At 54.5% G+C, this 14,577-nt stretch overlaps 7 protein-coding genes across 7 annotated transcripts; 3 read left to right on the top strand and 4 right to left on the bottom strand.

The window, feature by feature from the left end:
• Positions 1–1,242: 1,242 nt before the first annotated feature.
• A1O7_09534 (uncharacterized protein) lies at positions 1,243–3,292 on the bottom strand (the record flags this gene model as incomplete). Its single annotated transcript, XM_007763522.1, has 4 exons — positions 1,243–2,574; positions 2,619–2,885; positions 2,936–3,016; positions 3,074–3,292. The coding sequence occupies 4 exons, from the start codon at positions 3,290–3,292 to the stop codon at positions 1,243–1,245; spliced, it is 1,899 nt and encodes a 632-aa protein (XP_007761712.1).
• A 655-nt stretch (positions 3,293–3,947) lies between these two features.
• A1O7_09533 (uncharacterized protein) lies at positions 3,948–4,703 on the top strand (the record flags this gene model as incomplete). The annotated part of the gene is made up of 1 exon (XM_007763521.1): positions 3,948–4,703. The coding sequence occupies one exon, from the start codon at positions 3,948–3,950 to the stop codon at positions 4,701–4,703; it is 756 nt and encodes a 251-aa protein (XP_007761711.1).
• Positions 4,704–4,780: 77 nt separating this feature from the next.
• On the bottom strand, positions 4,781–5,227 carry A1O7_09532 (uncharacterized protein; the record flags this gene model as incomplete). The annotated part of the gene is made up of 3 exons (XM_007763520.1): positions 4,781–4,936; positions 4,989–5,099; positions 5,162–5,227. 3 exons carry the CDS (start codon positions 5,225–5,227, stop codon positions 4,781–4,783), a joined length of 333 nt encoding a protein of 110 aa, XP_007761710.1.
• A 505-nt stretch (positions 5,228–5,732) lies between these two features.
• Positions 5,733–6,560, top strand: A1O7_09531 (urease accessory protein; the record flags this gene model as incomplete). The annotated part of the gene is made up of 1 exon (XM_007763519.1): positions 5,733–6,560. The coding sequence occupies one exon, from the start codon at positions 5,733–5,735 to the stop codon at positions 6,558–6,560; it is 828 nt and encodes a 275-aa protein (XP_007761709.1).
• A 508-nt stretch (positions 6,561–7,068) lies between these two features.
• Positions 7,069–8,742, bottom strand: A1O7_09530 (uncharacterized protein; the record flags this gene model as incomplete). The annotated part of the gene is made up of 1 exon (XM_007763518.1): positions 7,069–8,742. The coding sequence occupies one exon, from the start codon at positions 8,740–8,742 to the stop codon at positions 7,069–7,071; it is 1,674 nt and encodes a 557-aa protein (XP_007761708.1).
• Positions 8,743–9,737: 995 nt separating this feature from the next.
• Positions 9,738–11,531, top strand: A1O7_09529 (uncharacterized protein; the record flags this gene model as incomplete). The annotated part of the gene is made up of 2 exons (XM_007763517.1): positions 9,738–10,446; positions 10,498–11,531. The coding sequence occupies 2 exons, from the start codon at positions 9,738–9,740 to the stop codon at positions 11,529–11,531; spliced, it is 1,743 nt and encodes a 580-aa protein (XP_007761707.1).
• An 829-nt stretch (positions 11,532–12,360) lies between these two features.
• A1O7_09528 (uncharacterized protein) lies at positions 12,361–13,792 on the bottom strand (the record flags this gene model as incomplete). Its single annotated transcript, XM_007763516.1, has 5 exons — positions 12,361–13,042; positions 13,098–13,222; positions 13,279–13,518; positions 13,574–13,644; positions 13,705–13,792. 5 exons carry the CDS (start codon positions 13,790–13,792, stop codon positions 12,361–12,363), a joined length of 1,206 nt encoding a protein of 401 aa, XP_007761706.1.
• Between the last annotated feature and the right edge of the window lie 785 nt (positions 13,793–14,577).

The raw sequence follows: 14,577 nt of genomic DNA, 5'->3' as shown, positions 1-14,577 counted from the left end.
CGTTTGTACGGAGCGCGTGCTTCCCTCTCCGTGAGGTCCGATATGGTTCTCGACGCACGAGTAAGAGGCGGCACGGACAGCCTGCATTCAGATCCGGTGTTACGAAACATGAAGGCGGCCTTGGCCTTCAATAGCATGCCCAGATCGTTCGCATCTGGTCGGCCGAGGCCCCTCCGCGAGTCTATAAGCGGTTATTCCCCTCTCAGTGACAGAAGCGGTGAGGCTGTACAGTGTAGCTACGTTTGTGTTCTACTTTGACCTACTTGTCAATGAATATGGGGTGGATGCATCGTTGACGTGAGTTAGGGCCGGAAAATCCACATAGATTGTACCTGGACCACCGAAGATACATAGAGTAATTAGCTAGAATCCGTGTAAAGTGCGGAAATATCTACAAGCCTACGGATATCGACACGTATATAACGGAGACCCCGGGCTCAGGAGTGTCCTGTGTACGAGTACGAGTCTACCGTAGTCGTCATTTACTGTAGTATGTATCCCACGAAACACCTCGAAAAACGTTAGTCCTAACCGCCGAGTAGCCGTGCTAGGTAATTGAAAAAGGGGGTCCGAAAAGCGGGCTTCCACTCCGGCGCTAGTGAGGGAGGGTCGTTGGGACACGTGGTGGAGATGCTTTCGACGGCTTTCCGCATCATCCTCGTGTGTGTATCCACGGTCTTGGATCTAAGATTTTATTCTGGTGTAGTCACCATCCGACTGTCACATTGAGAGGACGCTTCCGCAAACTAGAATGACAACTACAGACAGCAAGGTCGCACCTCGTCAGGGAAGACCTGCTGTTCTGCATCCAGTCGGTCTGGGGACAGCTGGGAGGGTCCTTGAGAGCCTGATCAAGTAGAGTGTGGAAGTATCGTGGTCGTATTGCATCCCCCCATAATGTCAACTGCTGGCGTCAGGCTCTTCTCACAGAGGTCTCAAAGGTAGGTTTCTTCTGTGAGGCTGCGGCGAGTTCCGCTGCCAAGGAGACCATACTGTCTTTCCAGGTTAAACAGGCCCCGTCGGCATGCTGGTGGTGATCTTGTGGCTGGAAGCGCTTGTGAATCTGAGCCCGCCGCAGTTTTGACGCGTATGAGACGGTTTGAAGCATCTCAGGTGATGGCGATTTGAGAAGCAAACCCTCAGTACAAGCGCGCAGAGTTCGACCGCCACATCCCAGGTATAGGCTGAAAATTTACGACCGTGCACCCCGTGTAGCAGTCAGTATCCTCTAGTCCTTGTCCTTCACCTCATGGAAAGAATATTTGCATCCTCAACAGCGATCCTGGTCATCTTCTTCAGCTCGGCCTTCCAGCTGCTTTCCCGCCATCTCTCCCATTCTCCGAAAGTACGGTCAGCCTCCATGTTCAACGTCTCGTACCCTTCTTTGATGACCTTCTGAATGGCTGCTGGTGATTGATGTGTCTTCTTGCTATGTTGTGCCTTCAGCAGGTCGTGATAGTGCGACGAGACGCTTATCAGAGCTTCCACGGAACTTCTCAACTTCTCGGACCGCGTACTTCTGTCACAATATGCCTGCTTGAACTTGTGCAGGACGTCATTCGCTTCGATGAGCTTGTAGAAGAAGTCATCAAAGCTGGCGGGATCGGGCAAGAATCCATCACCCTTGGACAAGCAAAAGGCTGTCAAACTTGTCAGTGTGCCACACAAGTCTTCCTGAATGCCCGGAACATGTCCCAGGTCCCCGGCGTATTGCGTCAAGAATCGCATGAGCGACAAGAGCGAGCCCCAGACGTAAGCCCAGTGGTGCTGGAGACGTGTTTTGGTCTGTTCGAGGTACGTGACGACGCGCAGAATTATGCCCAGTGCCAGGCCGTACAGATGGACGTCCAGTCTCTTCCGCAGATTGTGACTGAGTATATCTGTGCACACGTCAAGAATTGCTGTTGCGGGAATCCTTGCTGACGTGATCAGGGGAAGATGAGGAGCCCTCTGTCGACATAATCGGAACACCGTTTTCGAGTCTGCGGAGCACAATCTCTTCACCAGCACAGGATCCTCCACTGTGATTCTGATGCACAACAGACCAAAGACGGCATATGTGGCCTGTCGCGGGCCCCTGTATGCATGATGTGAGATGTAGGAAGTCATCGACAAGAAAGCGGAGAATGGCGTTTCTCCATCTTCGCTGGCGGGCAAACTCAAAAGACTAGCGGCGAACAACTTGTTTGCCTGCACGCAGGAATACAGCGAAAGGGTACAGGTAGCATCTGGTTCTGGCAAAGCAGTAAATCGCGCTTTCGCTTCCTCTTCCGTGGGCGGCGCTGGTTTCTGTGCGTCGCTTGTCAATGCTCGAAGCCCGACGAGGGCAAGAGTGGAATTCAAAGTCCATGGTGCCGGGTAGTCATCTTGCACCGCAATGTACTGATCTCGAATATTTGCGCAAGCGTGGGCTGAGTTGAGGACCAGCAGGCGAATTGTTGCTTCGTTGACGAAGTCTTGAAGCCGGTTTTGGTACACGTTCTGGGCCTCGAACTTGTTGTAGCTGGACAGGATGCCGACCACCACGAGAGCTCTTGGTCCGTGAATGGAACTCTCATGGACGTCATGAACGTACTGGGCCCGGTTAGCAAGTGTTGCGAGTCTCCGGATAAGCCTACCTTCATCAAGGCGGGAAAGAGGTCACGGTGCATGAAGTAGGTGACGAGGCTTGTTTGGAATCCGCCAGCAACAAGGGCAAGCACAGTCTCGACTGCCTTGATGCGCAACTCGTCCTCGCTTGACTGCCTCACGATGGATTCCAAACCCTGGACAAAGTCAGACATGAGTCGATCGACCTCATCCAGCCCAGCAAAGATGTCGATGATGTCGGTGTTCGGATTTGGGTACTTCTTATTGAAGACCGCGCACAAGAAAGCTATGAGATTCTAGATCTGTCAGGTACGGTCGAATTAGCGGAAAGATGAGGACTGCTTACGTCGAGGGCATTTCCGTTTCTAGGAGACATGCCAGAGTTCGCTTCGCCGACCGCTCGTTTGAAGAACGTTCGCATCTGGATCTGCCGGAGCGTCAGTGGCGAGGAAAGGCCGGCCGCGAGCGTAAGAGCTGACTATACTTGCATGTGCATCAGGTCGGAGGCCGTCAACGGTTCGAGGATATCATAGAGCCGCTGCTTGTCGGGTCTCAGCAAGAAAAGCTCTCTCCAGAACCCTTCAGATGGCACAGAGTCGGCGGCTTCCTCGTTCGCCAGCACATTGAAGAGCTGAAGGTACAGCTGGGTGATCTTTGGTTCGAACGAGTTTGGCCGTGACTGTTGGGTTAAGGGTGCGTCCATCGTGGGAAAAGGGGCTCAAAAGTGGTCGCTGGTGTGCACTGCCCTGGCTTCATAGTCCTGTAGAGACAGCTGCCTGCTTTGGGCAGCCTGGAGAGGACCAGTTCTTGACCTTGAATGGCTTCTCACCAGTCGCATTCACTCAAAGGTGACCACCGCTAGCGTTTATGGTGTGTGAAAGCCGAGCGGAGGCCTAGGAATACCAGGTGAGGGAGACGAGGACTTCAGAAGAGCAATAGGAAGTCAAGTGTCCGCTGACGGCGGGAATAACGTTGTCGGCCGTTCAGTGTGCTTGCTATCGGACACTGCCAAGTGGACGAGACGTCGCAAGCGATGCCGGATACTGATCATCACGTGATTGGTGGACCCGACTTTGCCGTCCTCGGCTACCTTGCCTTGATTGCAATGGCCACACGCCGATTGGCTGAATGTTGGGAGCATTTTGACTGTCACGTGAGCGTTTTCGGCTGACAAACTAAGTGCAGCTGCGGACGTGCGGACAGATGACACACCCTTGCATCTTTCGTCTTCATCTAATCCGACAACAGATTCTCAGGAACCTGTCGACATCGCGCTCACCCCTACGAATGTAAAAGAATTCGTCACTACACGCCAGCCTCTCTGCGTGCACGATATACGATTCCAACGAGCACCCGTCATGTCTGCGACGTATTTGATCCCCTCGACTACGTCATCTGCGGCGTTCTTTCGAGCATTGGCGATTGCCTCGACAGCACGATCATGTCCTCGCCATGCCCTGAGGACGTTTTCTTCAAGCATTGGTGCACGCCAGTCGGGAAAGCGAGACTTATATACCACTCCGTCATATCAACCTCATAGTTTACCAACTGATTTCCCTCTTCCCCCGAGAAACGCCGACGTACCCGATACCTCGATCGCCGGTCCAGAGCCGCAGCCCCATAATACAACGAAACAGCAACAGAATGCACCCCAGAAGAGCACTTCTGGCGAGACGGCGTCCATCAGCCTTCCAGAAAAAGAAGCACAAAAACCAAAGCCAGTGCAACCGCCGCAGCCGGCAGAGGCAAAGTCGACGAAACCACGACGGAGCAAGTTACGGCCTCGCAAGGCTGCTATGACCATAACGCCGACGGCCTTGATCCATCTTCGCGAGCTTCTAGACCAGCCGAACCCGAAAATGATCCGAGTGGGCGTTAAGAACAGAGGCTGTTCGGGTTTGGCGTACCATCTGGAATACGTGGACAAGCCCGCAGCTTTCGATGAAGTGCTTGAACAGGACGGAGTCAAAGTGTTAATTGACAGCAAGGCACTCTTTAGCATCATTGGCAGTGAGATGGACTGGCAGGAGGACAAGCTGAGCGCCAGGTTCATCTTCAAGAACCCCAACATCACGGAGCAATGCGGCTGTGGCGAGTCTTTCAGCGTTTCGTAAAAGTCCATCCAGTGTGCAGCGTTCAAGCGAGCATACCTCAAGAGGCTGATGAATATAATGAAAACCGCGTCTCCAGCCTAGTACACCCCCTTCTCATAATCGATAACTCGCACGTTGTCGAACCTGGGCCCGTTCTTCTTGACGAAGGCTTGGTGTACCGGGTCCTTAGAGACATAGTAATCTCGATCCTCCTTGGACGCAAATTCGACGACGAACCCATGAGTAAGCCCTCCCTTGATCGCGCCACTCAGTCAACGCAAAACAGCAAGAAGCGCGAAGACCAACCTGAGCGCCTTCGGGACTGTTGTCCACGCCGCCAGAGGAGGCGACGATGTACGGTTTGTTCGACGTTGGGTGCAGACATGTGTCTTTCAAGGCCAGCATGTCGTCGCAGAACTATACCATTATTATCGACCTCTCGACTCTGGTGAAGGACAGGACCGAGTCCGACGACACACCTCTTTCTTCTCCGCGTCGCTCAGCGACGATTTGAGCTGGAACAGCACGATGTGAATGATAGTCATGTTACCTGGTGATCTCGAGTAACACGCGTGAAAGACACGTTCTCGGTATTTAGTACGAGACCCGATGGCTGACGACAAGACATCACTACCTACGGAGTTGAGGCTCAATACAGTGTATGCCTGTCACCCACCTGTGCGGGGTCCAGTGCTGTACTATCGCCTGCCCCTCGTGTGCTTTTGCTTTTCCAAGACATCTAATACCACGCCGACAACTTCAGTCCCTGCTGTGACCTGCCTAGGTACAGTACCTGTGTATCATTTGACGTCGATCCACTCCATCTGACTCCTTGTTAGGCTGCCGCAGCCATATCACGTCAAGCCTCGGGCTCCCTTAATTACTCTCCGTTTGTCCGCCCCACGCCGGTCAAGTTTCGAGCCTTATCAAGAGCCACGCACACCTAGAGCCGAGAGCAGAGACACAAACCCCTGAGCCGAGAAGCGACTTTGAATCCCCTCCCTGTCTCTGTCCTTTCCCTTATCTTCGATCCCATCAGTCGTCGCAACCATGGCCACCCACTCCCACGACAACGGCCCCCTGCACTCGCACGACCACCACACGAACGGCGAACCGCACGGCCACACCCACGAGATCTACAACGGCCCAGGCTCCTTCCTGCACCGGGAGATGCCCATCGTGGAGGGTCGCGACTTCCGCGACAGGGCCTTCACAGTTGGCATCGGCGGGCCCGTGGGCAGCGGCAAAACCGCACTCATGCTCGAACTCTGCCTGGCCCTGCGCAAGGAGTATAACATCGCGGCCGTGACGAACGACATATTCACACGGGAGGACGCCGAATTCCTGACCAAGCACGGCGCGCTTACACCGGAGAGGATCGTTGCCATCGAGACGGGTGGATGTCCGCACGCCGCGGTCCGCGAGGATATCAGCGCGAATCTACTCGCGTTGCAAGGGCTGCACGCGAAATTTCAGACAGATCTCCTGCTCATCGAGAGCGGCGGGGATAACCTGGCAGCAAACTACTCGCGCGAACTGGCGGATTTTATCATCTACGTTATTGACGTGGCGGGCGGGGATAAGGTGCCCAGGAAGGGCGGGCCGGGCATCACGGGTTCGGACCTGTTGGTTATCAATAAATGCGACCTGGCGCAGGCGGTTGGAGCGGATGTAGACCTGATGGAGAGAGAGGCGAACAAGATCCGCGAGGGCGGACCCGTCGTGAGGGGTGTGATCAAGAATGGCGTGGGTGTGCGGGACACGGTGGAGATGATCCTCAGTGCTTGGAGGAGTACGGCTGGGTATGCTGTCAGTCGGAAACGATGGGAGGCGGGCGCTGCTCGAGGGAGTGGTGAGCAGCCGACGGCCAAAAGATGAAGCTGCATGCATCCCTAGGTACCAAGTGGATGACGAGAGCGTTGTCGTGCTTGACAAGCCGGCCATATCGCACTTGAGGCAACATATCTGGTTTCAACCCGGTTCACCAGCTGAGCCCACTTACGGAAGAGCCTTGGACGGTGTATACCTCGCCACCACGACATGACCGCCACTCTGTGCAGCCGAGTCAGTAAATTAGTTCACGCAGCCATCCATTGGTCAAAGTGAACAGAACCGGATCAGGCATATGGTCATTGCGCACTGTGATCCAGCCGACAGATATCACAAAACATGTCCTCCCGAACAACTCTTACGGGTACCGCGTATAGGAACATCCGTTGGACTTTTGGGAAATGGCAATTGGGTATTCCTTTGGCAGCATAGATTGTGGTTGGGTGGCACAGCGGGTGCAAGGACTGTACATGTGTAATGGTTACGAAGAAGTCTACATTCGGATTCAAGCACATAATATTGGAGACTTTGTGCCACATCGCTTCTGTCCCTAAAGCTACAGCCGCTTCACACTGGCAAACCGGCTGAGGGCAGGTCCCAATTCGACTCTATCCCGCTTCAGGCGCTCCTTGTCCTTCTCGGCCCTCTCCTTCCTCATATCCTCCAACCTCATCCTCTTCTCGTCGATTATGTTCTTGCCGCCCTTCTTGCGCAGATACTTCCTCAACGCACTATTCTTGCCCCTCGCACGGTGCTTCTCCTTCTCCCGTAGTTTCGCGAGAGGGTCTTCCGCCGGGGTATCCAGATCCTTTTCACGCCTTCTTTGCTCCGCACTGCGCGTGTCGAGCGTGCCAATGAAAGTAGGATCCAAAGCGATGGTTTCGGGCTGGAGTTTCGTAAGCAGCGATTTGACTTCTGCCTCTTGCCTCTGTTTACGCGTCTCGTAGGGGTTGACTTCGAGGGCGTCGTAGTTTGGTTCTCCCGCGCCGGGGACGATGATGCTGTTGAACCCTCCGGCGTGGGAGATGCCGAGGATATCGTCAAAGGGGCAGAAGCGCACACGCTCGACACGTTGGCCGTCGTTCCCCCAGTTCAGGTAGGGCGATTGAACCTTTTCAGGTTCGTGGGACGGGATCGCTGTGAACAAGTCTTTCCAAATGGTCACGCCAGTGCCAGTCGCTACGGCCGCGAGGCCCCTGTCGGAAATGTCAATTGATGAAGCGGGTTGGCGGGTCGTGTAAGAATGGACCTCTTTCAGGGCACGGATGTCCCACAGCTTGAGGCGCAGGTCTTGGCCGCCGCAGAGCATGTAGTGGCCCGATCGGTCAACCGCGATCGATCGAACCGGCCCGGAGTTGGACTGCATCTTGATCAACGCATCCGTGGAATTCGGAGACCAGAGCGAGACTGTGCCGTTCTGGTGGCCCACGTGGAGGATGGCATTGTAGGGATTCTGCGCCAGCGAAGTGGGTGATCCTTTGCGGGTCGAATACTCTGCCACAATCTTCCCGGTCGACGTGTCCGTGTACCTCAGAAACCCGCTGTTTTCGATACCGGCGAGGAGAAAGTGGTAGGGTAGGAACTCGAGGTGCGTCGTCTCGACGTATTTTCGCAAGCAGTGGATTTCCACTCCGGCCTGATCGTAAATGTAGGTATGTTTCTTTTGCGCCACGGCGAAGAACTGGTCGTTGTGCAACCATTTCGCGTCCCTCACCGTTTCGTTCAGATGTAACTCACAGCCGGGCTTCCCGGCTCGCCATTCGCATGTAGCGATATGGCCCTTCCTCCCCGCGAGCAGCAAACTGCGCCCATTCCTCGTGTAATCCGAAACATAGGGCCCTAGGTCCAATTTGAACTCGACCGACTTGTTTGCCTGCTGAATCCCGACCGCGTCTAGTATATCATCCTGCCGCACTTTGTATGTCCTCTCCAGCTCATCTTCGGGCTGCAAAAAACCTTCCTCGTTCTCGTAGAGAATCTCCGCATCTTTTGCATTCAACACTGCGTCTCGGTATTTGGTCTCGATGCGCTTGAGATTTGCGCGCAGTTTCTTGTCTTTGGCTTCATTGATGCGGACGGGGCGGCCTCGCCCGTATTTCCTACGTGCTTCGGCGATGCGTTTCTGGTTCTCTTTGTCTTCCTGGGTTAGGTGCGTGGGTTTTCGTTTCGTGGGCGGCTGGATGTTGCGGATCGTGAGCTGGCCGCCGCTGTTTTCGACGAGAGTCTCCATGGCTGTTGGCAGCTGGTCCCTTGCGGCACAACTCGACAGGACTCTGAGGGTTCTGACAGCGACAGTAGAAAGGGCTACAGTGCCATATTCGCAAGGCATGAAAGTGCTCGACTCCGAAATTTCTCGGTTTGCATCCGAAGTTCTGCCGAAGCGCGGCACGAGTGGGGCTGCGAAATACGGCGAGCTGTTAGAACATGGGAGTCCGGGTGCAATGGCCGACCGTACGCGTGAGTCTTCTGTTCGCGCTGTTCCGTACTTGACTTATCAAGATTTCTTCATGTTATTCGGACACGATAACAGAAACTTTCAGGGGATCCCTCCAAGGATAGCACTCGTTACCACCCGGTCTGTTTTCTGCTCGAGAACGACGCAACGGTGACGTGATATGTGTACGTGCTCGAGAGAGCTTGGTCGGGTATATGCGTGGACACCACCAGCAAGCGAGTGCATGGCGAGTAATGCCGTGGTGAACATGCACACAGTACGAGGTACACGGCATGTCTGACCCCGCATCCGCCCGCCATTGCAAAAGCTCCAGCTCGCGCCTCAGCTCTGCCGTTGAGCCAATATTGACCAAGGATTTGCTTCTCAGACTTGGCCAAGTAGAGACCAGATCGTATCCTCTTTACAGCTGATTCGACAGAATGTCCGAGCTCGAGCTGCAACTGGCCAGACCATGCGAGTTTCCCGGTCACCTGCAGCCTTCACTCGCTTCTGATCATGACTTATACCTTTCATCAGCTACTCCTCGGATGACAGCGGCTGTAAGGCTTCGTAAGACCAGAGACTTGCCGCGTCTCTCAAAGGGATGCCACGTGGGCAGCCTTACGCCTGGCTACCCTGCCCGAGCATCAATGAACCTCTACGTGGAAGGCTGACGAGTCTGCAGACGTCAGAGGCCGTTCCGACGCAATCCTTACAAGAGAATAAATTCCAATGTGCTGTCTTGCGCACGCTTGAAGCTCTCTCAGACGCCATCCTGAAATACTCGCCAAATGTGGTCAACGAAGCTCCTCGTTTCGCTTTTCATCGGCGCCGTCGTGGCCCAGAGTAAGGTGACGGTCTTGCACAAAGCACATAACCTCTCTTATGTAGGAGTCGGCTTGCAAGGCACCGAACAGTTTCTGGGAATAAATTATGGTCAGGATACATCGGGGCCCAACCGCTTCAAGCCTCCCAGCGCCTTCCCCTATCCTACTGGCACCACTGTCCAGGCCACAGCCGCGGGGCCAGCCTGCCCTCAAAACACCATTCTGTCATTTCTTGGTGCCATCAGCGAGAACCCAGGTGTCTACAATATTTCTGAAGATTGTCTGAGTCTTCAAGTCGTCAGACCGGCAGGAACCAGACAGAACGCGAATCTTCCGGTGATGGTTTGGATCTACGGCCAGGGATTCGAATCGGGCTCGTACAATTATTCGCTCTACAATCCTACTGCTCTAGTAGCCGGGTCCGCTGCCAAAGGCACACCCGTGATTTATGTGGCCATGAATTACCGTGTCAATGTGTTTGGGTTCGCCAACAGTCCAGCACTCAGGTCGGAAGGATCACTCAATGCTGGTCTGCTTGACCAGAGACTGGCACTCCGCTGGGTTCAATCGAACATCGTGGCTTTCGGCGGGAACCCAAGGAATGTGACCATCTTCGGAGAGAGTAGCGGTGCCACTAGCGTAGGATTGCATCTAACTTCGAATGGTGGCAATGGTGAGATTCGACCTACTTGCGTCCACGCCACACACTGATCGCTATGCACAGGGACTGCGCCTTTCCGACGCGCCATCCTTCAATCTGGTGGCCCAACAGGGGATCCAGGTCTTACGGGCAATATTACCGCCAATAACACAGCTGCAGTCGCCCAGTTGGCTGGTTGTACCTCCACCAACGACAGCCTGGTCTTGGCATGTCTTCGCGATATCGCTGCAGACTCGCTCTTGAACGCTGTTCTCCAGTTCGAGAACACTACAACAGCAGGCGGTTCATTCCAAGACATCTTCTTCCCAACAGTGGATGGAAGCTATGTGCCTGCGGCGCCGTCAACGCTTCTCCGTACAGGTCGCCTTCACAAGAACGTCTCGATCATTACCGGATGGAATGAAAACGATGGCAGCATCTTCGCGCCCCCCACGTTGAATGCCTCGACCGCGGTCCAGACATACCTACGGTCGGCATACCCACATCTCAACTCCACCACGATATCAACCCTGCTCTCCCTCTATCCGCTTAACGACTTTACGGTTGCGGCGCAGATGTTGAAGATTTCACCGTATTTCCTCCAGGCATCGCAGATCTACCGCGACGTCAATTTCGCATGCCAGTCCCTTGACGTGGCTCACCGCGTCGCCCAGCGCGGTAGTGCCAGCTACCTCTACGTTCTCAACACGACGTCCCTCGCCAGCGTGCTGTCCCTGTTCAACGCCAGCTTCGAGGGAGTGATTCACTTCTCTGACGTGCCATTCGTGTTCGACCAACCCAACGTCGGCTTTGGGACCACCGCCGCGGCGAATCTCACAGCAGCAAGAATGTCCGGCAGCTGGGCTCGTTTCGCAACGACAGGCCACCCCAGCGGTAATCCCGATGTGACGCTCGCAGGATGGACGCAGGCGTACACGAGGGCTGAGGCGGCGAAGACGGGCCAGAACGTCACCAGGGCGACGGTTAGGGTGATTGGCGGGCCGAATGCGGGTAATGCAAACTTGTCCACGGCCGCGAGGGATGTCGTCGAGCCAGGCCTACTGCGGAGGTGCGCTTTCATCAATTCGGCGGCGTTCTACCAGCAGCTGCAGACGTAGTTGAGACTGGGCTAGAGCCATCATCCATCTCAAAACAGGCGGCTCAGTGCGCACAGATAGATCGATAGATCGATTTGTATGACTCTCACTTTCGGTGTGGGATGGATCCGCTCGCTGGTCTTGAAGTTCATGATCGAAAACCCGAAGTGAACATGACAGTGACATAGCCACTTGCTGAGTCTACCTAAGTGCCTTTCCTCTGCAAGTAGCTCCTGGGGCAGTAGTGTACTGTATTGTCCTGATGAGCAGTGCCAGAAGTGAGAACCCGCTACGGCGCATCATTCGACGATGACGACATTCTCTTCAGCGCATTGTTGCTAACTTGTGACAGTTATTGCACTTCACTTGCGTGTCTCTTTACTCTCTGTTCGACCTCACCGTGACAAAGCCTATCCGCCACGATACCCGACTTCTGCGGCCCGTTAAATCATCATAGTAGCCGTGGATGTGGTATAACGGAGAAGGCGGTCGGCGGCGTCCCATCTTGACTGTCCGATGAGGTTTGCACCTACTCACCTCTAGTCTGGACTGAGGTCAAGCGTGTTAATCTGAGACTCCCAGGGTAGCCTGCTCTCTCCCCGCTTTGTCGAATCCCTACTGCTTCTTTATCCAAAACCACGACGATGTGGCAAGGGACCAACAACCCTACTCCCCCATCGACCACATACTGATGCATGCTCTTGTCCGATACGGAACCGCTGAGTTGTAACATCAATTTCGATGGCACTAGCTACCTCACAGCAACTGTCACGGGTAGGGATTTCGTTCTCCATACTTGCAGCCTTCGGCGGGAAAAGCAGACGAAGCATTCACCAGCCTCCACCTTTGGTCAAGAACCCCACGCCTTTCTGATTGCAATCGAATCTCCTTCGCGCCAGAAGAACTTCGGCAGAACGCTGATCTCGATGTCCGTCCAATTTTGCCAATCCGGGAAGTGAAACCTGAATTCGCCGAGACATGATAATCCTTCTCGGGGAAGCACCGAGCCCTCAAGACGATATGAATCAACCAAGACCATCCACATCCACACAAGACACTCTGTGACTATGGGGTTGTCAGACGCTGGCACCCATGGCAGCGCCTGAGCTAGCTTGGTCCTGGAGATGGTGTGACACAAGATGCCCGCCACGTAGTTCGGAGCGATGCTCCATCTCATGTGAGCATAGCAGAGCAGCGCCAACTGCAGGCACTTCTCCAAGCTCGGCTCGGCAGCAGTGAGCCAGGGACTGGCCACGGCGTAGTCGGGGAATTGACTTTCGGCCTTAGGTACTGCGCCCAGTCCGTGTTGACAGGCGTATGAGAATCGCGCAAGCAGACGTCGGCTCTCGTTACTCAACATACCCTTGATTATCAATACCTGAAATCCCACGGGCAGAGTGGCAGCCACGTCATAATACTTGCTGGCAGCGGAACAGTTGAATGCGGAAATGAGCAACTTCGGACTTTGGTGTTCTGGCAAGATTTCCAGCACATTTGGTCGGCCTTCCAAGACGTCCATCCAACAACTGAATCTAGTCGAAGGGCTGATATTAGCGTTCTCTGGCATGAGCAGGAGTTTGGACTCACTGCAACAGCAACCCTCCATATCTCCCGTCGAACTCTGCTCGGTCGATAGGACCAGCGGTAGAATCGAGTAGTCGCTTCAGGGCTTTGCGGTGCAGAGCACTTTCTTGGTGGTTGCCTCGAAATTGCTTGTCCCCCTGTCAGCATATGTTTGCAGAAGCTGGCCATCAAATCAATGTCTCACTGCCAGGAAACTCAACAGGAAGATGGTGTTGATCGCGGACGGGCTGTCCGCGGCAGTCCTTTCTGTGACAATGTCTTTCTTGAGCAGCGAGATGGCTAAAGCATTATGCTTTAGCTGTTCCTGGCTATAGTCGAACTCCCAGCTGTTGGTCTCCTTCCGGTGGAGCTCGAGGCAGCCGTAGGCGAGCGCGGCGATGCAGTGCTGCGCAGCCTCGCTCTGACACCCTGGACTCGAAAAATACTGATCGACAGCGACTTCAGTGACGCACATGAGGACTACGTGGTTTATCACCTACAGATTCAAATACATTGCAGACGTTGAAGAGAACGAAAGCTGGCGCAGCATTTGGCAGGATCCATTGGAACCCTGTTCCACCTCACAGTCAGCTTTGTGGGGGAGCACGCGAAGGTGGGCGTCTCATCTGACAAATGTCGAGTGCTCGATAAAAGGAGCCCACTCTTGGGTGAGGCACGTTGTAGAGCGGGTCCAAATAGTGGACATCCGAAAACGACATGGCACTGTCCGGCGTGCTGCTCGGTGACACGGAAGCATGGCCGTTCGGATATGGAGAGCTCGCTTCCCTAGGTTACCGGTCACTAGAATGTTCAAGCAAGGACAATGACAGGCTACCGACAATACCCACCTGCGTGGCGGCTCCTTTCGCTGCCGGCGGCGTTCATACGAGACCTTCGAAGCATGGGAGAGCGCTTCAGTGTCTTGGTGTCTGTACTCTTTCTCCGACAGTACGTGGCTGGTCCGGTCGTAGACAAATCGTATTCGAATCGGTCCGTCTTTCGCCATGTGAGAAGGTCAAATGGCGTCAATGGAAATGGGTATCCTGCACCGTGATGAGGTTGACATCAGCTCATCCTTGAGGGGCCCTCACTCAGCAGGATCAACAGGCTTTTTCGGGCGAGAGTTATATATCCCACGACATACCAGTTTATCCTCGACTTTGCCATTCCAATCGCAGACGTTCGATGCACTATGACAGTGCCGGCAGCAAGGCCGGAAGCCCCGCCTCTTGCGTCTGCGGGGCGAAACCCTGAGCTACAGAATTTCTCGGTCCAGCCTGTTCGGGTGAGGAAAGAAGTCATTGGATTCTAGGTCCACGAATGCGAGCTCGCACAGGCGATTTTGTGCGGCCATATCCAGGCCACTGTTCTACACCAACAGCATTGCTGCCCTAGTTCTACTTCGCGAGCTTCACGAGATCTAGGCGTGAAAAGCTTGTGAGAGCTTCTACAGGCCCAAGGCTTCGCCGTCCAATCAGCTGGACATGAAACACTTCTTCGTTTG

This window comes from Cladophialophora yegresii (genome assembly GCF_000585515.1).
Source record: "Cladophialophora yegresii CBS 114405 chromosome Unknown aczIN-supercont1.7, whole genome shotgun sequence".
Classification (NCBI taxonomy): domain Eukaryota; kingdom Fungi; phylum Ascomycota; class Eurotiomycetes; order Chaetothyriales; family Herpotrichiellaceae; genus Cladophialophora; species Cladophialophora yegresii.
Note: the sequence above shows the minus strand (reverse complement) of the source record. Positions and strands in the feature narration are given on the sequence as shown.